The 24428-nt window shown below is 36.3% G+C and overlaps 3 protein-coding genes and 1 pseudogene across 4 annotated transcripts; all 4 read right to left on the bottom strand.

Moving 5' to 3' along the window:
• Positions 1 to 704: 704 nt before the first annotated feature.
• Positions 705 to 7843, bottom strand: LOC132607477 (zeatin O-glucosyltransferase-like; annotated as a pseudogene).
• A 2061-nt stretch (positions 7844 to 9904) lies between these two features.
• LOC132608362 (zeatin O-xylosyltransferase-like) lies at positions 9905 to 10699 on the bottom strand. The gene is made up of 3 exons (XM_060322393.1): positions 10287 to 10699; positions 10087 to 10179; positions 9905 to 10037 (listed from the first exon to the last, which is right to left on the bottom strand). The coding sequence occupies exons 1-3, from the start codon at positions 10697 to 10699 to the stop codon at positions 9905 to 9907; spliced, it is 639 nt and encodes a 212-aa protein (XP_060178376.1).
• A 605-nt stretch (positions 10700 to 11304) lies between these two features.
• Positions 11305 to 12944, bottom strand: LOC132607476 (zeatin O-glucosyltransferase-like). Its single transcript, XM_060321454.1, has one exon. The coding sequence runs from the start codon at positions 12866 to 12868 to the stop codon at positions 11444 to 11446; it is 1425 nt and encodes a 474-aa protein (XP_060177437.1). The 5' UTR covers positions 12869 to 12944; the 3' UTR covers positions 11305 to 11443.
• A 3795-nt stretch (positions 12945 to 16739) lies between these two features.
• On the bottom strand, positions 16740 to 24034 carry LOC132607475 (transcription initiation factor IIB-2). Of its 2 annotated transcripts, none has more exons than XM_060321452.1 (8): positions 23745 to 24025; positions 23005 to 23293; positions 20223 to 20247; positions 19357 to 19486; positions 19139 to 19269; positions 18661 to 18749; positions 17473 to 17549; positions 16740 to 17136 (listed from the first exon to the last, which is right to left on the bottom strand). In XM_060321452.1, exons 1-8 carry the CDS (start codon positions 23803 to 23805, stop codon positions 17003 to 17005), a joined length of 936 nt encoding a protein of 311 aa, XP_060177435.1. In that variant the 5' UTR covers positions 23806 to 24025; the 3' UTR covers positions 16740 to 17002. The 2 variants fall into 2 exon arrangements, with proteins under 2 accessions (XP_060177435.1, XP_060177436.1); XM_060321453.1 differs by having other exon boundaries at positions 17125 to 17183; positions 23745 to 24034.
• Between the last annotated feature and the right edge of the window lie 394 nt (positions 24035 to 24428).

Raw genomic sequence — 24428 nt, 5'->3', positions numbered from 1 at the left:
GAGTGTACTCAGACCTTACCTCTACCTTGGGAGCTAGAGAGGCTGTTTCCGAAAGACCCCGGCTCAAGAAAAAAATATGACAAAAAGGGTCAGATAAGAATTGACGAAAGTAAAGAAGCCATGGCAAAAATACTATAGATAAGCATTACGAAGAAAAGTAACAGCAGCATTGAGGCCAATAGGATAGAAATATTACTGCTGGATAATGATCCTCCTTTAGTCCAGGTTCTTGCTTAGAATATCTAATGGCATTGAAATATTCAAGCCTGACTCATCTAGATCTTCCGTAAATGCCTTTGCCCCCTCTTTCCTTCCTAGTCATGTCAACAGGAATAACCTGAGATATGGAACTGAAGAGGAGTTTAACGACATTGATTTCTCTTATGCGGATGACTTGATGACATACTGAATGAATATGACTACTTGGCTAGTCGCATAGAAGACCGAGAAATCAACAAAAGAAAAAAAAGATGTGCCAAGATTTGAACTTGCCAACTTGGACTCTTTGATGAGGAAGAAGAAAACATATCAAGTTGGATCTCGTAGAAAAATGAAACAAGGAGTAACCTTTACTAGATATCACACTATCAGTTGTTTATTTTGGATCTACAAAAGTCAATGTTTAGAAGCACGGAGCCATGTCTCATTTCTCACTTATTTGATTCACAGGGATATTGACCTAGTCCCCTAGTCCCCTGCTATGTTGCTGTAGTTTGTTGTTCTGCTAATAAACTCTATAAATTTAAAGAAGAAAATTTATTAGTCCTCACTCCATCTGACACCATCAAAGAGAGAGAGAGAGAGAGAGAGAGAGAGAGAGAGAGAGAGAGAGATGATTGTTGAAGTATAAACTATGATTTTGGTTAGAACATAGAACAAAAAAAAATAGATTAGGGACCTTTAAATATGATTGAGTTACCAAAAATTTCATTGATGGCTTTATCAAAGCCACACTATCAGCAATAAATTCTTAGTTCGATGACCATCCACAAAATTAAACTAGATGGAAATAAATTATTGCGAGTGATAAAAGAATCCATCTCTGCACGGTTTACACCCCCATCCATCACTGATTGTTTGACAGCATTACTTAATTCTGATGCTCTCTTCCTCATCTCATTTCCCTCGGGTGAAGCCATCAAAGTTCTTACAGCATTTTCAACTATTTCTGATGTAACCAATTCATCTCGACGTGCCCAATGCCTCACAATTAGGCCAATTTTTAGGAACTTAGCTACCAGCTGGGAGTTCCTTGGTTGATCTGAATGCATTGGCCAGGCTGCTATAGGAACTCCCATGGAAATACTTTCCATGCATGAATTCCATCCACAATGACTCATAAAACCACCTGTGGAAGGATGTGCAAAATTTCCAACTGAGGTGCCCAATCTCTTACAATAATTCCTGTTCCTTTTATTCTCTCTTCATAACCTTCAGGCAGCTGAGCTCTTCTGTCTTCACCTGCAAAAATGTCACCTTTGTCAGCATCTCTGAGAACCCAAATGAACTTTTGCATGCTTTTCTCTAACCCAATGGCGAGTTCTTCGATTTCTTCATCAGACAAGGAAGTAGTTGTTCCAAAAGACACATATATCACTGAGTCTATTTCTTGTTTGTCAAGCCAACCCAGGGTTTGGTGGCGTTTATTTGAGTCTTTGTTCTGCTCAATCATCAACAACGGATTGAATGGACCAATAGCCCATAGGTTTAGGCCATCATTTTCGTTGGCGACCAAATCAAGGTATAAACCTTCTATTACTCTGGATGAATTGTAAAGTTCTCCAGAGCTTATTTTACCCATAAGGTGTTCTTGCTTTCTCCACCATTCCCACATCTCTGGAGTAGAGCAGCTTTCGTTTACTGATGGAATGTCCTCGTATAGTTCAGTTCCAGTTTGAAAAGGCTTTCCTTTGATTTCCCATAAATATGAATACGTATGGATAGCTGACAGACTATTAAAACAGTAGCACTCAGCATTTAGAATTGATGGCACATCCTCTACTACCCAAGTCATTGTAGAATCATAAATAACAATCACTCTCCGATTATTCGCGCCTAAGAGTTGGTGTACAAGAGAGCATACTGGCTCACGGAGATGGATTGTTGCATAAAATGAAGGGATCAATTGGTTAGGAAATTTATGAGAAGCATTTGGATCTGGAGGGGGATTTTCAAAAAGCGGTGTAGGAAATTCATGAAAATGTAGGTTTTTAGCTGTAAGAGGGTCAAAACCATGGATACGAAACTTAGCCTGGCGAATATGAGTGGTTGCTCCAACATAGTGTACTGGGATATTATACGAGGAGATAAGCCTAGAGAGGTGGAGTAGCTGGTTGTGATGGCCTTGTGCTGGAAGTGGCACCATAATCCCAGCCACTTGTGCATCTTGAACACCCTTTTTGCCATCGCTTTTCGTGGGGTAGTTCTCAGCCATTAGGAAATGTTTAGAAATTTTGCAATTTGATGAGTATCTGCAGTTTCTGAGTGCCTTGAGTTAGATGTAGGTGAAAAACATAGATGTCGTATAAGGATTATGTCTAATGCATGAATCCAACAACAACTTGTATTAGCCGGCCGGCTGCTAAGATGCTTAATTGTTAATGGTTCATGCAAAACATGTACTGTAGCTAAAAAGATATCGAAAAAGTTTAACATCTCTTATTTAACATGTTGCTGCAAAATATATTACTTAAAGTAGTCACAATCAGTTCGTTTGTTTCCTCTCAATAAAACTACAGAACTGGTTGAGTTTTATATAAGACGATGGAGAAAAAAACATCAGCAAAGGCAGCTAGGCCAACCCTCCATAAAAATATAATTGGAAGGAAAAAAATGCAAACCCCACCTAAGTAAAAGAGATAGTTGTCATTGTGATCTCAGTCGAATTTACATCCTCCTCCTCATCATTGTAAGAAGCAAATATGTTAATTTCAAGTCTAAGAATCACATGACAAGTCTGTGCCTCAAAGCAATATCAATATTAGTTTTGTGGTCCTTATAAACCCCACAACTTCAGATTCTTCTATTGAGGACAAAATACTAGGAGTATTCTGCATGTTGGACAGTTGCAGTAGCTTGCTTCATTATTTGAACAGACACCAGGCCTCATCTAGTTGTTCTGACCAGTAATTTGCTTTTTCTGCAGACTTAGCAGATATACCCAATTCATTACCAGATTTAATAGGATCCTAACTGCAGTCTCATTCTCTTTTGCTTTTAAAATTTTCGAAACACCAACTCAGTCATACAGAATTATCTCAAGTTAATACAAGAGTTTAATGCCCTAATGTACTCAAAGAAAAAAACACGTAAAGCATTGAAGTGGAATATTGTTTTTTTTTTTTTTTTTTTTTTATATTAAGCCATCACCATTAGGTTGTGAACCTATGGTGTGGGGGGTTTGGCTTGACCCCTACCATGTATTATATAAGTAAAGATAATTTACAATGACTAGAGGGGGACATGGAACCTTGCCTCTAGTCTACAAAAGAGATTGTAAAAACAATCTAAAAGGGAGGAGATAGCCAAATGAACAGAATCCTCCCTAGCTATCAAGATATTCTAGCTTACAAAGAAGTTACATTTTTCAAATCTTCTTCTAAAAGTAGGAAGTTGTTGCTTATCAAGTTGAATTAGCCCCTTGACTTCTCTTGGTAAATCCCTTTGAGAAAGATATAAGGTCCTCCTTCTACTTGTTGAAGCCATTTTAGCAAGGAAATCAGCCGCCATGTTAGCCTCTCTGTAACAGTGAGAAATTTGCACAGTTGCATCTTTAAGAAAGCCATTTGTGGTGTTGATGATCTGCTTGAGCTTCAAGTTGTCTGTATCTTTGTTGAGCAACATCTTGACTATGAGTTGGGAGTCTAGCTCAATTTGCACATTATCAAAGCCATGATTCATGCACCATCTAATGCCATGCTCAGCAGCCAATGCTTCTGCAATATTGTGACTCTCACAATCCACAGAGATAGAAAAAGCCATTATTAGATCCCCTTCCTCATTTCTTAGAATGCCACCTATACCGGCACGGTTAGGAATATCCACAAAACTACCATCAGTGTTAAGTTTAAACCATCCCATCTCTGGTTTTCTCCAACATACAGGGATGCATTTTACCACAGGGCTAAGTTTTTCAATCATGTCACAACAGTTACACCAGTTGCCTTCTACATTGATGTTGGGATATGCAACAGTTATTGCAGCTTTCATGTTCCAGGTGATTTGCATTTCCATCTTGTATAAATCAAACTTCTTTTGTTCCCCAAATCTGCAAGAACTCCAAGCTTTCCATATCTCCCACAATATCATCATTGGAGCAATCTGCATAGTAAATTTGTCACGACCCAACCCCGTAGGCCGTGACTAGTGCCCGATCTGGGCACCCGAACCCATCTATTAAATATTATCTCAAATTCTATCAACTCATTCTAGTATATGGCGGAAGCCGACAAGGCTTTATTTCAAATTTAGGTAATTTCCAGAAAAATTTCGGCAGAGTTTCCTTTGTTTTACGGACTATCCAATATACCCTGCACGCAGAAAATACCAACGAAAGCCACACAGGGCTAACCAAGCAATATATAAACATATGCGGACCGGCCGCCTCGGCGTATAGGGTCGCCCAAACAACATATGCGGACCGGCCGCCTCGGCGTATGGGATCGCCCAAACGACATGTACATACATTCATACAGAAAGACCCTAACCCACAAACATGTCCACAGACCTCTAAACAGACCGACAGAATCATATGACAGGACAGGGCCCCGCCGTACCCATGAACGAATATGTATAAATGCACTAATAAGTATATATACCAAAAATATAAGCTCCGGGATGAGAGGAGCACTCCGAATAGCAGAAGGGGGTGTCCTAAACAGGTGGATCACCAAGCTGTGCGTCTGTACCTGCGGGCATGAAACGCAGCCCCCGGAGGAGGGGGTCAGTACGAAATATGTACTGAGTATGCAAAGCAGAAGGTACAGAAATAAGTCTTGAACAGTAATTGAATCAGAAGTATGGAAAATAATACATATCCCAAAAATATCAAAATGTTTATTTCCAAAGTATAAATTATGCATAGGGCACAGGAAAATATGGTCGCCCGCCTGTCGATGGCGCCATAACACAGCATAACACCAGAAAGTTTCAAATCTCCGAATCCCCGGCACACATCACAACACAGCATAACGCCAATCACAGCATAACGCCAAACATATGTGGAACCCGGCCCTCGAGCGAGGAGCTCGGTGAACCATAAACACAGCATAACACCGGAATGTATCATAATACGCACGACAACCGAACCGGCCCGGGAACCGGCGAACGATATCATAGGGCACGAGCGGAGTAGTGAGGAATCATATGCATAAAATCATTATCATAAATCCAAAGATAAGTAAAATAGTCATATTTGAAATCGGAACAATAATTACAACATTTTCTTCCCGAAGTTACCGAAATTACATAAAGGGCGTCGCGGGACCCACGGACGAGTATAGACCCGAACTGAGCCCGCCTATGAAAAAAACATACTCATTTTATATCATACAAACTCCTACGAAAATTTCAAAGCAATCCGAGCTTTTCTGAGGAAGTTATGGGCGTTTGAACTTTTGAAATCGCTAAAGAACAAGCTTTGAAACCTAAAATCAACTTTCATGAAATCTTTACAAATCATAAACTCCGAGGATAAAAGGATCAATGTTATGGCATATGCGCCCAAGAATACCAAGGAAACAAATACGAATCATAGACAAGCTCGGATTTGCGAGAATAGAGTTTCCTAGAGGCTCGCATCATGGCCTACTTTAACTAAGGCATGCCAAAAGAAAGGTTACTTTACATACCTCGTACGCACTCCAAGCGAACCAATCTAAAGCTAATCCAAATCTACGCCTCGGGCTCCCCAAGGTCTACAAATACGCCAACGAATACCAAACATTAGCTAAGGGCACTTAAGCCATTCATTCCAACTATTCATTAAATTTTACAGAAAATTCGGCAGCATTTCCCCTATAAATAGGCCATCCCGAGAATTTAACTCGCTCAAAATCAACAACAACAACAACAACAACAACAACCAACCTAGCAACATCGATAATCAATTCGAAAGGCAAAATAACAATAGTAACTTTCTTTTACATCATTCAACAACTTTCCAACTATTCGTTTCAACGGCTTACATTCAAGCCACAATATAGCTCATACATTCAATTGTCAACCCGAATTCTTACCAACAACATTCAAGAACTTTCTAAACAGTTTACATAATTTTTCCAACAATCCAATAATTTAATCCAATGTGGCCGAAAACAGCCCCAAACCGAGAGCAGCCCCCTATGCCACACTTCTCAACTTCTATTCATGATTTGTGTCAACAATCCACAATGTAACGATATAATTCTCATAAATATACAAATTACGTCAAACGCACAATAAGCCTCAAATCAGTCCGCAACAATTCACCATATCATTTTGGGACATTAAACTCTCATTTCCAACATAAAAGTCATCACAACAACCATTAAAACGCTAAGCGACATTAGTGTTCTTTGGCATATAGCATGACTCATATTCATCTATCACTACACATATACATATATTGATGATTCTTAGCCATCCTACACACTACAACAATTTAACTCGCTGCAAGGAATTTATTCAACACCCAATCAAAATACCCATTTACACGGCTAACTTCAAACCCACCATATCTCACAAATTTCACCCATATTAACATACTGCAACAAGCATATAACACTCACAACTCATAAAACAAGAGAAATTCTTACCTTTCTTCTTCAATCCCACAAATAGTTAGGGTTTGTGATCTTGCCAAACGGATGATTTGATCGCCCCAACAACACTTCCACACTACTTAGGGACCTCAAAATAGTGGGTTTACACCAAAGAAATAATTTTGGGATGGCTTGAATTGGATTTGGTTTTTTTTTGTTCTTGGCCGTGTGGTTGAAGTTGTTCTTCAACTTCTTGCTCTTTTTTTTTTTTTTTGATGGAATGGTAGAAAAGATGACTACTTGGTCATCTTTTGTGCTTATATGAATATTGTCCAAGTGTCCATGGCCCACACATGGGGTGGACCAATTAAAATTGGCCACACAATGTGTGGGACCAATTCCCATTTACATGGCCACCAAGGAAATTTTTTTTTTTTTTTGCACAACATTTTAATTCCAATTTTATGAATTGTAGTCCCAATTTTCCCTAAGTGTTCAATGCCATCAATTTCATACATGACTTATATCTCAAATTAAAATCAAATGGTCAAAAGTCCCGACTTCAAATCCCGGAATAATCTTGGCCTTAAATTATCATAGTTAATCCGGGTTGTTCCAATGTATAAAAATACGGGACGTAACAAAATTTGTGGACCTTGTTTTTGGCTTTCCTATTCCACCATTCTTCAAGTAAACCTCTGAAAGGAATATTGTGATGTTTAAAGCCCAAAGGGGCACCAATTTTGTTCCACAGGTGATGAGCAACCTTTCCTTCAATAAAAGCATGCTGAGGTGTTTCATCTTGTGGTGAGATGCAACATATACAGTCTTTAAAGCCTTGTTTACCGAATTTAGCCACAACATCTTTGAAAGGTAATTTGTTGTGTAACAATCTCCAACTAAGGAAAGAGATCTTGAAGGGAACTGCATTGTGCCAGATTTTAGTAATCAAAGGTGCTTTTTGTCTAAGACTTCTAATAATGGTCCAAGCAGATTTATTTGAATATCGACCATTATCAGTAGCCTTCCACACTGCATAATCCATGTCATTCACATCCCCAATACCAACAGTGGAATATTGTTTAACTCTGGTAGAACAAGGAGAAACTGAAGTCGGGATGATCTGTATTCAGCATTTCACTTGGCGAATAGAGATTGAATAGTCACAAGAGCAATTTCCCCTTCCATTCTTTTTTAGTACCCAGTATGTGCAGGCACTTAAAAAAGGATAATTTGTGCTCAATTGCCAAAATTAGAAGTTTCATTTCCAAATAATAAAAAAATAAAAAAAATCAGTCTAACAAAAGTTTTTTTCCCAGGAAGTTAACCAGACGAGATATCATATAAAATGAAGACCAGGTTCATATTGTAAATATGACATGAGGTGAAAACAAAATTCATACACCTTCATTGCTGCTTCAAAGGTTCATGATTCTGCTATATAGTTATATTGTCTTTTTATACCAAAAGCTAACACTAACCATTGTTACGTATCTATTTACCATTTAATATGTTCCACCTCTGCGGATTTATCTTTTCCGGTAATTTAGCTAGTTTTTAGCATGTAAGGCACAAAAGATTCAAAAATTCTTAGCAATCTTACTTGGTCAAAATATTGAAGACTTTCATTAGTCACCCACTAATTTGAAAATTAATGTTCTCCTCTATTTGGAACAAATGCGAGGACCTTTAGTCACAGGTAGCATTTAGTTTTTACGCATAATGAATCTGAAATAAGCATCTGCAGATCAAAATAGATACAAGCAGAGCTACCTTATGTCAAACTCTTCTGATTTTTTGACAGCTTTATGGGCCGCTTTAACTGTTTAATTTGTCACCCCAAGATTTCAAAAAAAGCGTTGCTAAAGGTTAAAAGTTAGTATAGTTATCAAGTTATTAGAAACAGCACAAGTTATGATTTTTAAGGGAAACTCAATTCAGAACAACAATGGTTAGAAGTAAAATAGTGTCTTTTTCCCCTCCTTTTAAACAATAGACCTTGCCATAAAATCCCGAGCATGTATATTTCCCATTTCCACTGGTTGACCCATCTCAAGCTCTAGTTGTTTCACTATGTGTTCCATTGCTCGGTCAATTTCCTTTACAGCTCCTTTTGCAACAGAGTAAATTTCAATTTTAAATCCAGAGTCTTTCAAGAAAGCTTATTCATATTCTAAAAGAAAAGCTACATAGAGTACTGGATTTCTTCCTTATTTGTCTAGATGCAAGAAAGAGTATTCTATTAATGTTGAGAAAATATTGTAAAGTACACTTAAAATTAAAAAGAGTGTCTACTCCTACCAACATGTGAAGTTTTGCAGAATGTCAAATACAAGGTCACAGAATCAAAGACAAGCTCCAAAAGTCCTGGAAGAACATACAGTATCATTCAGGTCACAAGTAAAAAGTTCTTGAAAGAATACACAAACAGCTTCGAATATTTTATTTCTCTAGCATAATGAACTAGTTTCTAGTAAAGGAGGACCTCCACTTTTATATTAGCAAATACAAAGAACTCATAAAGGAAAGGTCTTTATCCGTCATCATACATTCCATGGTGCGGATAGAGGGGCCAGTTTGGTGGACACCAAACCCAATCGGATGATGATAGAGCATCGATATAGAGCCCGTTTGGATTGACTTATAAGTTGCCTATAAGCCGTTTTCAGCCTTTTTGAGTGTTTGGCTGGCCAGCTTAAAGCCATTTTGTGCTTAAAATAAGTCCAAAAAATTAATTGAGCCCGTTTGGCTTAGCTTATCTAAAGCAGATTATAAGCTGACCCAAAAAAAAAAAGTTGGACTACCCCAACTTTTTTTTTTTTTGGCTTATAAGCTGTTTTCAGCTTATAAACTGCTTTTTTTTAAGCCCATCCAAACAGGCTCATAGTCTCATATGTTGTACCACTTATGCTAATTAGATGGAAGTGTGCAACCAATTGTTCAATTCAAGAGAAAGTTATCGAGTAATGTGTGCGATGAAAGAATCCATCTCCCCACCATTAACTCCCCCATCCATCACTGATTGTTTGACAGCTACACTTAATTCTGATGCTCTCTTCCTCATCTCATCTCAATCAGGTGAAGCCATCAAAGTTATCACAGCATTTTCAACTATTTCTGATGTAATCAATTCATCTTAACGTGTCCAATGTCTCACATTTAGCCTAATTTTCAGAAACTTTATTACTAGCTGAGAATTCTTTGGCTGATCTGAATGAATTTGCCAGGCTGCTATAGGAACTCCCATGGAAATGCTTTCCATGCACGAATTCCATCCACAATGACTCATAAAACCACCTGTGGAAGGATGTGCCAAAATTTCCAACTGAGGTGCCCAATCTCTTACAATAATTCCTCTTCCTTTTTTCTTTCTTCAGAACCTTCAGGCAGCTGAGCTCTCCTTTCTTCACCTGCAAAAACATTTCCTTTGTCAGCATCTCTGAGGACCCAAATGAACTTTTACAGACTTTTCTCCAACCCGACAGCGAGTTGTTCGATTTCTCCATTAGACAAGGAAGTAGTTGTTCCAAAAGACGCATTTATTACCGAGTTTGTTTCTTGTTTGTCAAACCAATACAGGGTTTGATGGTTTTATTTGAGTCTTTGTTCTGTTCAGGCAACAATGGACTGAATTGACCAAGAGCCCATAGGTTACGTCCATCATTTTCTTTGGCTACTAAATCAAGGTATAAACTTTCTATTACTCTGGATGAATTGTGAAGTTCTCCGGACCTAAATTTCCCCATGAGGGATTCCTGTTTCGTCCACAATTCCCATATCTCTGGAGTAGAGCAGCCTTCGAGTGATGGGATGTCCTCGTACAATTCAGTTCCTGCTTGGAAAGGCTTACCTTTGATTTCCCAGAACGACGAATACATATGGAAAGCTGAGATACTATTAAAAAAGTAGCACTCAGCATTTAGGATGTCTGGCACATCCTGTACTACCCAAGTCTTCATTGAATCATAAATCACTCTCTGATGATTCGCGTCTAAGAGTTGGCGTACAAGAGAGCACACTGGCTCACGGAGATGGATTGTTGCATAAAATGAAGGAACTAATTGGTTAGGAAATTTATTATAAGCATTAGGATTTGGAGGGGGATTTTCAAAAACCGGAGAGGGAATTCATGAAAATGTAGGTTTTGTAGCTGCAAGAGGGTCGAATCCATGGACACGAAACTTAGCCTGGCGAATATGAGTGGTTGCTCCTACGTAGTGTACTGGGATATTATACGAGGAGATAAGCCTAGAGAGGTGGAGTAGTTGGTTAAGATGGCCTTGTGCTGGAAGTGGCACCATAACTACAGCCACTTTTGCATCATGAACACCGTTATTGCCATCGCTTTTCGTGGGGGCCATTGGGAAATGTTCAGAAATTTTGCTGTTTGATGAGTATCTGCAGTTTATGGAGTGCCTTGAGTTATATGTAGGTGAAAAACATAGATGCTCTTATAAGGATTATGTCTAATGCATGAATCCAACAACAACTAGTATTAGCCGGCCGGCTGCTAAGAAGCTTAATTGTTAATGGTTCATGTACATGTACTGTAGCTAAAAAGATATCGAGAAAGTTTAACATCTCTTATTTGACATTATGCTGCAAAATATATTACTTTAAGTAGTCACAATCAGTTCCGTTGTTTTCTCACAATAAAACCAACAACAACTGGTGCAACCAATTGTCCAATTTAAAAGAGAAAATTATCGAGTAATGTGAGCGATAAAAGAATCCATCTCCACACCGTTACCTCCCCCATCCGTGACTGTTTTTTTGATAGCAACACTTAACTCTGATGCTCTCTTCCTCATCTCATCTCCATCAGATGAAGCCATCAAAGTTCTTACAGCATTTTCAACTATTTCTGATGTAACCAATTCATCTCGACGTGCCCAATGCCTCACAATTAGGCCAATTTTTAGGAACTTAGTTACCAGCTGGGAGTTCCTTGGTTGATCTGAATGCATTGGCCAGGCTGCTATAGGAACTCCCATGGAAATACTTTCCATGCATGAATTCCATCCACAATGACTCATAAAACCACCTGTGGAAGGATGTGCCAAAATTTCCAACTGAGGTGCCCAATCTCTTACAATAATTCCTCTTCCTTTTATTCTTTCTTCATAACCTTTAGGCACCTGAGCTCTCCTTTCTTCACCTGCAAAAACATCTCCTTTGTCAGCATCTCTGATAACCCAAATGAACTTTTGCAGACTTTTCTCTAACCCAATGGCGAGTTGTTCAATTTCTTCAGTCAATAATGAAGTAGATGTTCCAAAAGACACATATATCACAGAGTCTGGTTCTTGTTTGTCAAGCCAATCCAAGGTTTGGTGACGTTTATTTGAGTCTTTGTTATGCTCAGTCAGCAACAACGGATTGAATGGACCAATAGCCCATAGGTTTAAGCCATTAATTTCTTTGGCTGCTAAATCAAGGTATAAACCTTCTATTACTCTGGATGAGTTGTAAAGTTCTCCAGAGCTAATTTTCCCTTCAAGGGATACTTGTTTACTCCACAATTCCCATAACTCTGGAGAAGCAACGTTTTCGACTGATGGAATGTCCTCGAATATTTCAGTTCCAGGTTGAGAAGGCTTTCCTTTAGTGTCCCAGATCATTGAAAACGTATGGAAAGCTGAGACACTATTAAAACGGTAGCACTCAGCATTTGGAATTGCCGGTACATCCTCTACTACCCAAGTCATCATAGAATCATAAATAACAATCACTCTCCGATTGTTCGCGCCTAAGAGTTGGCGTACAAGAGAGCACACTGGCTCACGGAGATGGATTGTTGCATAAAATGAAGGGATTAAGTGGTTAGGAAATTTATTAGAAGCATTAGGATTTGGAGGGGGATTTTCAAAAGGTGGTGTAGGGAATTCATGAAAATGGAGGTTTTTAACTGTGACAGGGTCAAAACCATGGACGCGAAACTTAGCCTGGCGAATATGAGTGGTTGCTCCAACATAGTGTACTGGGATATTACACGAGGTGATCAGCCTCGAGAGGTGGAGAAGCTGGTTGAGATGGCCTTGTGCTGAAAGGGGCACCATAACCACAGCCACTTGTGCAGCTTGAACACTTTTTTGGCCATTGCTTTTTGTTGTGTAGTTCTCAGCCATTGGGAAATGTCTAGAAAAAAATGCAGTTTTATGAGTATCTGCAGCTTCTGAAGTGTCTTGATTTATATGTTGGTGAAACATATATGCTCTTATAAGGATTATTTATAATACTCCCTCTGGTTCAATTTGTTTGAACCTATTTTCTTTTTAATCCGTACCAAAACGAATGACTTCTTTCCTAATTTAAAAATAAATTCACTTTATGAATAATTTACAGCCACACAAATTTTCAATGCTTATTTTGAACCACAAGTTTTAAAAGTTTTCCCTCTTTGTTAAATGTCGTGTCCAGTCAAATGAGTTCATATAAATTAAAACGGAGGGAGTACATGATTCCAAATTTCCAATGACAACTAGTACTTTCTGGTGGGCTGCTAAAAACTGTCATTAATGGTTCATGAAATACATGTATTGCTAATTAGGATATCTAAATAGTTTAGCTTCTCTTATTTGATATGTTGATGCAAAATATATCAGTTAAGAGTTATATCCTCAATTCTCTATGCTATGAATATATGTAGTAAAAAGGTGTTGTATGTTCACAATTCAAATACTATATATTTGGCCTGTAGCTTCTTTATTTTCAGTCTGAGTTTTGTGCTAAAGGAGACTGAAGAGTCAATATTGAATTGATTACAAACTTTTTCCTCATATTGTTGCCGGGCGGAGCTAGCATGAAAAGTAAACTTTGATCCAAAGTAAACTTTGATCCAAATTATGTATATTTATTGGGAAGTTCACTGAATATGTACATATAATAAACTTCAGAACCTATAAACTACATATCATACTTGTGCGGCAGGCTCTTCACAGTGGTCATCATTAAAACACAAGTGTTATGTTATTTATGACTATGTTCTTAGTCAAATACTCTAAGTTCATTTTTACTTGTCAACTTTTAATTTTACACACTCCTTAAGAAATAATAAATAAAGTGCATAATTTACCAATGTACTCATATTAATTAATGCATATTTTTATTAGATTTGAAAAATGATTTAAAGTGAATAATTAATATTATGGATAAAACAGGAAAAAAATTATCTTTTTTTAATATGCTAAAAGTGATAAGTAAAAGTCAAACGTATATTATTGGGATTTACAGGTCTAAGTTCCCACGTGACAAGCCTGGGAATCAAAGCAGTATCATTATTATTTTTGTGGCCTTTAGTATAGCTATCTTTGGAATCTTCTACCTTAAGACAAAATACTAAGGGTGTGTTTGGTAGGAGGAAAAATGTTTTTCTAGAAAATAAGTGATTTTTTATTTATTTTCTGATGTTTCTTAAATAAGCAGAAAATATTATCTCAAAAATATTTGTATATAATGTAGGCAAACAATATGTGGTGAAAGTGGGAGTAGGGGTGCTGGGGTGGTACCGTGGTAGGGATTTGGCGGGGGTGTGTATTAGAGGGTGAGGATGAGACAATAAGTGTGGAGTGTGGAATGTCATTTATTAAATTTATTTTCCCTACTTTCATTTATAAAAAATTATTTTCATCACTTTTGAGGAGCTTATTTTTGTAAAGAAAATGAATTTTAAAAATTTGGCAGAAAGATTTTCAACCAACCCAGTATGAGAAATCCAAAAATATTTTCTAAAAAACATTTTCCTCGGTACCAAACACACCCTATGGTAGCAAACTATGGTCCACGAGCAGTCAAAATAAACTGCATGTTTATTATTTTGTCATATTGAACAGTTGTCGTAGCTTTCTCCATTATTTGATGGTATAAGACACCCGTGCATCATCTAGATATTTTCACAAAAAAAACGTCTAGATGTTCTCACCAATTATTTGTTTTTTGACTTTTGAGACCAACTAAGTCATACAGAATTATCTCAAGTTAAACAAGAGATTAATGCTCTAATGCACCCATAAATGAACATAAATCATTGGAGTTGATAATGTTTAGCTCGTCCTTTTCAACTGCACATATGATCCATTTTCAACGATATGATTCAAAATTTGAAGATAAAGTTTTGTGGGAGATCCACAAAACTCTCTTTAATTATGTGTTTCATGATTAAAAAAACTTAAAATTACTAGGTGTACACACCAAATTAATAAATGTAAGATATATATATATATATATATATTGCATATACACTTTTAATGTTTAACCATTGGTTAAGTGATATACATTTTTACTGAGACTCGTTGATTCTAACTAAGGTTAATTGTTTGGTTTAGTGTTGCGGCCTGCGGGTACATTTTTCACTTTTCATTCTTCAATTCTCTTTTTCTCTGTGTGTGTTGTGTGTTGGGATTTTTTTTTGGGGGGTGGGGGGTGGGGGTGGGGGTGGTTGGTGAGGCGGAGTAATCTTCTTGTTTTACATAATTGTTTTTTTTCCCACTCAATTAATATTAGTTTTTTAATAGTGAATTGCTGGTGTACGTATATATACAAGCGAAATGGCATAGAACCCGTAGATAAATATTGTCTGGCTAAGTTTTTGTTGTTAATTGGGATTTTTGATAGACTTCTGATTATTTAGCCTTTAGAAACAGGAATTTTGATCATGTCCTATATAATTATTGGTCCACTTGTATCATATTTTTTTTTCACATTGGAAAAATCAAGTATCATGTACTATAATGATAGTTGGCTTTTGTTTCATGTGATAGTTGTCTTCCACGAATAGCGTCATTTATGGCCAGGCCACCGCCAATTAATTTAAGACCCCATCAATTGTTTTAAGTTTTGTCACTCATTGAGTAGACTAATTCTGATTTAACAACATTTCCTTATTTGGATTAATTGTTTATTCTGGAATTCTCAATGGTTTACTGTCCTTTATGCTGATGAAAAGAAAATTAATGGTGTTGGAAAAAGAACCATTACGAATAATACAATGAATAAAAGGACAAGTGACACATAGAGGGGCAACAGCTGGATGTACTCAAGAAGAAACACTTAGAGTCTGTTTGGATGGGCTTATGCCTATAAGCTGTTTGCAGCTTATAAGCTAAAAAAATAAGTTGGGTAGTCTAACTTATTTTTTTGGCTTATAAGTTGTTTTCAGCTTATAAGCTGTTTTAGATAAGCTAAGTCAAATGGGCTCAATTAAGCACAAAATGACTTTAAGCTGGCCAGTCAAACACTCAAAAAAGCTGAAACAGCTTATAAGCAACTTATAAGCCAATCCAAACGAGCTCTTATACTTCTTTTCTATCTGTCTTTAAGTCTTGATTAAAAAAAAAAAAATTGATATTTGTGCTGGTGGAAGATAACAGATGCCTCATGAAATTGTTCAAGTTGACTCCAAGCACCACGGTTATTAAAAGAAAAAAAAAGAAGATTTCATATGTGAGTATCTTATGGTTATGGCATTAGCATAATTTTAAAAGAAAATATTCTTTTCTAAAATGTCTCAAATTTGTTCCTTAAAACAATATCTTTAGGTATTGATGGGATATATGATCACCAAAAAGTGGTTCTTATACTTTCAAGAACTCGTTACATGATTAAGCATAATTCAGTCATGTTCTGATTGAAATAGTGTGGTGAATATTCATAAATGATAATATGTTAGAGATAACAAGTTCCATAATTTCATGTCACAATATTTTTTTTTTTGAAGTAGAAACATTTGAAAATAGGTTATAGGGAACATGATAAATTGATTTCATGCCTTCTTATGGTTGAGCAAAAAATACGAATCATTATTAAAAAATCACACAGCATGACTGGTTGACTGGACAGTTTATGTTTCATTCTTTTGAGTGAATCCAATAACTTCTAATAAATGTTGTAGATACAGATCTATTCCCCAAAGTAAAATGTGACGAATTTATCTAGTATTCAACTCAACAAATTCAATAAGATGCTTAGTTGGTTTAAAAAAGATGATGAACAAGTGATGAGTTAGAGTTTGGAAACTACATTTTCATGTCAATCTCAGTCCAGAAAAACACATCTATGAAGAAAGAGTGCCAGTTAAGAAAAAGCATTTACAACTTGCAATTTTAACATAAAGATCACTTATCTGTTGAATGAGAGCTAATAATTTAATGTGTGTTAGCCCACATGTTTGGGATATAAGAAGCTCCCCTCCAGTTAGATACAGAATATTCTTGAAGCCATTTATAAAGAGTTAGTCACTTCTTTGACATGGTTAGCTTAACACATCAAGGACTGCTGAGGTTTTTTAGGTCCTGACCCTGTGCATACCAATTTGGTATAATCTTTGAGAGATGTGGGTATAGATCCTTGAATGAATTCCGGATCGTACCTTCAGCAACTCCAGTTGCAAGTGACACATCTGCATTCATGTAGTTTTTTACATGACATATCGGGTACTCAATATGCCTATGCTTCATAATACAAATGAGTGGTGTTCACCTCCAATGTTCAATTCAAATCATCATAGAGAACATAAGATAATCTAGAGTGTCTAGGATAATGTAGCAACAGAAAGATGTATAGGATTTGAGGATAACATTCAGCACTAGAAATACGAAGGGAATCTCGTCTCACTGAGGTTTTCCTGTATATATCTTAGCTATTCTTTTATGCAATTCTTATCAAGGAGGGAATTGGTTTCTAATTATTCATGCCAGGATAAAGGATAAAGAGAATAATCATAGTCTCTCATTACCTTTAACTGGCTTCTTTTCATCCGAAAGCTGAGTGACTATGTAGATAACTGCTGCGGCAATAGAAATGGGACTTCTCCTGCAATAATGAATTCATATAGAGGAGTAAAAAAATTTGATCTATCCTGTTGGTATCAACAGATTGTTCAAGCATTTAGGAAACTGGAACAAGTACCATGACCAGCACTGTGAAAGCTGTCAAGCAGTGTTAAGTGATAATTTATCTCAAGAAGAAAAAACAGATGCATAAAATTCCTCATTTTAGTGGAAGAATAAAAAAAAATTCAGTAATTTGTAAGAAGCTACATAATAAAAACCATGCCTCAGTCTCAAGCTAGTTGAGTTCAGCTATATGAATCCTTACTAACATAGGTCTCAGAATTGGTACTCAGGAAGAAGAATCATTCTGTAAGCCTGGACTTCTTAATAAAAGTTACACCAGGAATTCTTTACTTAATACTTCAAGATCCAATGTCATGCTTCATGCAACAATCAATCGCAAAAAAAGTCTGTGAATTCATATCTTAGCAACAAGGCATTTTGCTTCAGAAAAGGAACCAATTGTCTCATTCTTGACCCTTTAGATGTCTACTCACGAAATTACACAACAGAATTTGACTAAAAAGAACTCCAAGATAAAGAATTAACCTAAGTCCACAATGCGGCAAGAGCCTCCAAATTCTAGAGCACAATCATATTGATGATATTTAGTATTTCTGACCTTATTGCATTCACCGAATTAACTGCAACAAAATTATATGAACACCTCCAACCCCCCCCCCCCCCCCCCCGCCCTCTCTTCTTCTCGCCCAAACCACCCAAAGGAAAAATAATGCATGGCTTAGTTTAACCAAATCAAATCACTTATAAAGTACACCGATGGTACATCTTTTCCAATAATAATAATTTCAACGTTTGTCAAATCGGTATTGGAGAATGACTCCGAGAAGACTATACCAATAACATTTCCCCCAGTATTCCCACTTTTTATATTGTAAAGGGGATATCAAACAGTTAGCAGGGTAAGACACATGTCTTCAGATTACTTCCCTCATTCACCCACTAATTTGAAAATATATGTTCCACTATTTGGAACAGCTGAGATCAACTTTAGTGAAGCATTTTAGTTTGAACACTTAATAAATCTGAAATAAGCCTCTGTGGATCAACATAAATACAAGCAGATCTACCTTATGTCAAACTCTTCTGATTTTTTGACTGCTTCTTGAGCGGCTTTAACTGTTTGATTTGTCATCCCAAGATTTGAACAAAAGCGTCGCTAAAGTTTAAAAGCATGTGTCAGTAACCGAGTTATGAGAAACAACAAAAGTTCTGAAGGAAATTCAATTTAGAAAAATACTCCCTCCAGATCAAAAAAAGAGTCCACTTAACCTTTTTTTCTTGGATCAAAAAAAGAGTCCACTCAGCAAATCAAGAAAGAATTAACCTTATTTTTCCATATTTGCCCCAATTAAGTGGTATATGATCAAATCCCTATGCCTATTTAATTAGGGGTAGTTTAGTCAAATTACCTATTTTTATCTAGAAGTTAGTATTTTCTTAAGGGGTGTGCAAATGGCTAAGTGGACTCTTTTTTTGATCCGGAGGCAGTAGTAGTTAGAAGGAGAATAGTGTCTTTTTCCCTTCTTTTAAAACAATAAACCTCACCATGAAATCTCCAGCATGTATAGTTCCCATTTCCACTGATTGACCCATCTCGAGCTCTAGTTGTTTCACTATGTATTCCTTTGCTCGGCCAATTTCCTTCTTTGTAGCTCCATTCGCAACAGAGCAAATTTCTATTTCCAATCCACAGTTTCAAGAAAGCTCATTCATATTGGAAGTTAAATCAGGACACCGAAATGACAAAAAGTCTTAGGCTGTACCCTTCACAGTACGAGGCTTGTCTTCTTGTCGACAAGCAATATATAGGCAAGCAGCCAATATAGCATCCTGGTTCCTACCTCTACTAGATTTTTGATCTTCTACCTTCTTGTATATCTCATTAGCTCGGTCCTTTGAACAGAATGTAAACCATTATAATGATATACTGAACAAAAATTATTTGTGGCTTTTAGTGTCAACTATCAAATTACTTTACATGAAGTATAGCAACATCTTCAAGTTCATCTTTCAAAAGAAAAATTACATGGATTACTTGGGCTGTTCCTGTTTTTTTAGATGTTAAAAGAGAATATCCTAATAATGTTGAGAAAACAGTACTGTGAAGTACACTAACAAAAATTGTCAATTCCTACCATGAGAAGTCAGGCAGAATATCAAATACAAAGTCACAGGACCAAAAATAAGCTCCAAGTTCTAGACGAACATACAATACCATTCAGGTCACAAGCAAAAATTTCTGAAAAGATACACAAACAGCTTCCAATATTTTATCTCTGGCCAAATGAATCAGTAGCTAGTAAAAGGAGAACCTCCACATATATATTAGCAAATTAAAAAAAAACTCATTAAGGAGAGGTTCTCCTCTTTCATCAATGGTGCACATAGAGGGGGCCCAGGAGGTTGCACACTACACACATTAACATTATCGAATACTGCTTATCCAGCTGTGTGGTAATGAATCAGGCAGTCTTATTTAAAAGAGAGAGCATGAATCCTCATACTAATTGAATAAAATTGGAAAGAAAAAGCAATTGTCCACTTTTTAGCACATTTACATGTATCTGTACATACTTCCTGACATCAGAATGTCGTTGATTGAAAATGAGTATCAGGAGGAGAAACATACCTTTATGGTTGCAACCAGGCCCAACCTGAAACAGATATAATTGCATCAGCCATATCTCTTCGAATACTAGTTCAGCTTAAGTCAACAGAATAAGGAACCATACCACACGCATACTGAAAACAGATATTACACGTTTCACATTAAAAGTTCATTTGGTTCTAATAGGATAACGTAACAGAAAGAGACTGTAACAAACACCTATATAGAAAGAATACTACAACCAAGAGCACTGTGAAAAGAATAATTTGAAATTCCCGACCTACTCAATTACTTGACAGCAAAAAGTGAATGCTGTAATCCATTATATCGACTAAAGTAGTTACCTAGAAGAATAGAATGGCTAGAAAAACAGAATCACAAGAAAATCATGTCCTCTATGGTCATTGTTCTGGGTGCACCGAAACAAGTTTTCAGGTGAAAAATGGATGATGCTTCCAGCCACATAAGGCAATGCAACAATACATTAAGGCGTGGACAGAAATTTCCCCAATAGTGTAAGGATAGGAGACACTGTATGACTTGAGCCATGCGAGCTCTTGACAATTCCAAAACCAAGCAAAGGCCTTCAATCTTTTTCGTTTTTTTTTTTCCAATAATATGAAAGTCTCAAAGGCCTTCAATCTTTTAATCACAAAATTGTTGTAGCTAGCCAATTATTTTCTTTTTGTAGTTCATTGGTTACACATGCATCTTGCCTTATCAGAGGTATCTAAACTAATTTTTCCATAGCATAAAAAAGTTTAATTGTTTGTCTAAAAGAGATGAATCTAAAACTTTTTTTCTTATTTTAATAGACCATAACACTATTGTAAGCCAATGCAATGACTTTGGACTAAACATCTGTAATTCCTACACTACAATGTGGCATCAAAAAAACAAAAAACAGATCACTTTCAAACCAAGGCGAATATACGGCACATGCATAAAAACCCAAGTCACTACAAAAAAAGGTCCTAAGCTAACACTTCAATTTCCACTTTCAACTGAAAAGTACAGTATTTGCTTCTTCAATTACCAGTATTTCGGAATCAAAATGCTAACCCTTTTGTTTAATACATTTCATTTTCATTTCATCTGGCTGTCATTATCTTGTCTATAGTTTCACTTTGTAAATTGCTCAATAATGATCCAGCCTGAACTAATGCAAATTTTGCAATTTTCATGCTTTTGCTAACTTGGCATGGTAGTCCTAGCTAACAACCATAGTCAACCTTAAGGATTTTTCAAGCAATCAAGAGTACATTGCATATACCACTATGAACATTCACCTCATCAAGAAGATCAATAAATGCACACTCTACACATATGCTTACCCTTCTACTAAGGCCAATAAAGAAAAGGAAATAAGCACCTCAGCCTATAATATTCACACTGTACCACAACTTAAGCCACTTGTAGCAAAACAATAAGGTTGAGAAACCAGTAAAGATGCAACCTTTGCTCACACTAACTATGCTATCATCACCATTTTCAACAGTAATCAATCGAGGAAATACAATTTTTACCAAGACAGTCAACAATTACTGCTCCCAGCTCAGCACTTGAGTTCCCAGGCAGAAACTTAAACCAAGACAAGCAATAGAGAGGGAAAAGAACACCAACTCAATCAGTAACTTTACTCCAACAAATTTCCACTCACCTAGCTCACCTGCATTAGGTGTTTGCAACTAGCCAATACATACATGACATCTTTTATAACTTAATTCACATAACCATGACTAATAAATATACTTTCTCTCATTAATTTATGACTCCAAATACAAAGTATGGATAAGTTACTCCTTCACCCCTTATCCCACATTCGCCTCGAAAAATAATGATTTTCCCATAACAAAATCCACCCTTTACACCAAAACATTAAAAAAATAAAGAGAAATTGACATAAATAGCCACCTACCAAAATTATAGCCGGAAATTGTATATCTTTTGTATATTAATGTATAATATACATAAAATATACAATTTTGTTACCTAATAGTGCAGTAGTAATATTTTTGTATATTTGGCTAGTGAATGTAATTATTTTGGGCCAAATGTGTAACTTGCCCAAAAATAAAGAGAAGGAAGACTGCAAGGTACCTATCAGACATGACACCAATAGTTTTGAAAGCCAATAAATACAGGACATCTTTTATAACTTAAATCACATAACCATGATTAACAAATATACTTCCTCTGTTAACTAGTGACTCCTAAGGAAAAATTAGATAATTTGGTGCAAATACAGATAGTCACATTCCCACAAAAAATCAGAAGAACCCCAAAAAATCCACCCTTTACACCAAAAAAACAAAACAAAAAAGAGGTTTTTTTTTTTTTTTTTCATTTCTGGCCCGTCGACCCAAATTAATTACGAGGGCTAGTCAAAATATACAATACATATACACTTCCTATGTATATTATATGTATACAATAAGTATATCATATGTATAGTTCGGTGAAAATGTTTTCTTTCATCACCAAACTTCAATTTTTTTTTTCTCAGTAAATTGCATGTCCAGACACAACTTCAACTTTCAAAAACTATTTTTCAACACAACTTCAAAAACTCTTTTTTTTCAAGTTTCAACCAAATCTCTGTCCAAATGTTACTTAGTTAATTCGGTGCAAATATAGCATACGGACAGGTTTTTCCTTCACCCCTTATCCCACATTCCCAGAAAAATCAGAGAAAACCCATATCAAAAATCCACCCCTTACACCAAAAACCAAAAAAAAAAAAAAAAAAAAAACAGAACACAGAACACAGAAAATGAAGTGAAGGAACATTGTAAGGTAGTACCTATCAGACATGACACCAATGGCTTTAAAAGCCAAGATAAGAGATCGATCAGCATTCGACCCACGATTCTGCCATCGTCCTAAAGACGATGTCAAGAAATCACTAGTAGTTCCATTTGGTTTAGAGATCACAGTAGATAAACCACCATCAGATAGCAAAGGATTAGTAGGTCCACCAACTCGAACCGGATCATTATCACCTGACTCATTAGCAAATGTTCTCCATTCAGATGTTTCATCAATTGAATGTGATTCCAAAACTAATCCACACTCTGAACATACCATATCACCTGCATGTTTAAGGTTCTTTTCTTAGTATTAATAAAAAAGGCCACTGCTAAATACCTTAATGGTCCAATACAACAACATATCCAGTGCAGTGGCGGAGCCAGAATTTTCATCAAGAGGGTTCAAGAATATGAAGAAATAAATACACGAAGAAGTCAAGGGGTTCGATATCTACTATATATACATAAAAATAATATAATTTTCCGCCGAAGGGGTGGATGAATCCCTCAACACTACCTAGCTCCGCCCCTGATCCAGTGGTCCCATAAGTGGGGTCTGGGAAGGTAAAGATGTACGCAAGCCTCACGGGTGGAGAGGAGAGGTTATTTTCAATAAACACTCGGCTCGAAAGAAAAGACAGTTATGTGACACAAATATCAAGGTAAAAAGCATGGCATCAAGAGAAAAAAAACAGTGGTTCAATATTCACTTTAAAAAAATATATCATATCACCTGCTGAATGATCAAATACAACTTCTGTGCTCTTTTTACAGTCTGAACAGTATGCATCCATAATCAAGAAAATGTGCAATAGTAGTATAAGTTGTGGGAGTAATTCTTTGAAGAATTATTTTTTTCTGTAAAAAATGTATATTTTTTTTTACCACAAATATGGAATTAGAAATGTGGTTAGTTGTGATATTGGATGTAAAATGAAGGAATTTATCATTCAGTTATTGTGAAGAAAAGAGGAATATATAGTTGGGCGAAGGAAGTGGCGGGGGAAAGGGTGTCAGAGTAGGAAAGTCATGCGGGTCTTGTGCTTCTTTTTTTTTTTTTAATTTGGCAAAAGAAAGAAATTGCTGCATTTTTTGCGTGTGTAGATAAGTTAACCACTTAAAATATATTACCTCATTTAACTATACAAATTAGCTTCAATAAGTTGTAAAATCTCAAGCATGTTCCAATTGATGTTGATGTATATAATTAAAAGAGGTGTAGTGACATATTTTATGTAGTTAACTTATCCATGTTATAGGCGCTTGAGAACACGCGCAAGCAAAAGCTTTAATTTCCAAAAATTTGAGGTGGAAGTGTATAGGATGAACACTTTATTATGTATTCAGTCGCTCAATTGGAATAAATCGTAATTTGATTGTCCAGGTGAAATTTACTCACAAATTTAAGAGGTTATTC

The sequence above is a fragment of the Lycium barbarum genome, chromosome 8 (genome assembly GCF_019175385.1).
Source record: "Lycium barbarum isolate Lr01 chromosome 8, ASM1917538v2, whole genome shotgun sequence".
Lineage (NCBI taxonomy): Eukaryota > Viridiplantae > Streptophyta > Magnoliopsida > Solanales > Solanaceae > Lycium > Lycium barbarum.
This window is presented reverse-complemented; position numbering and strand designations above follow the sequence as displayed.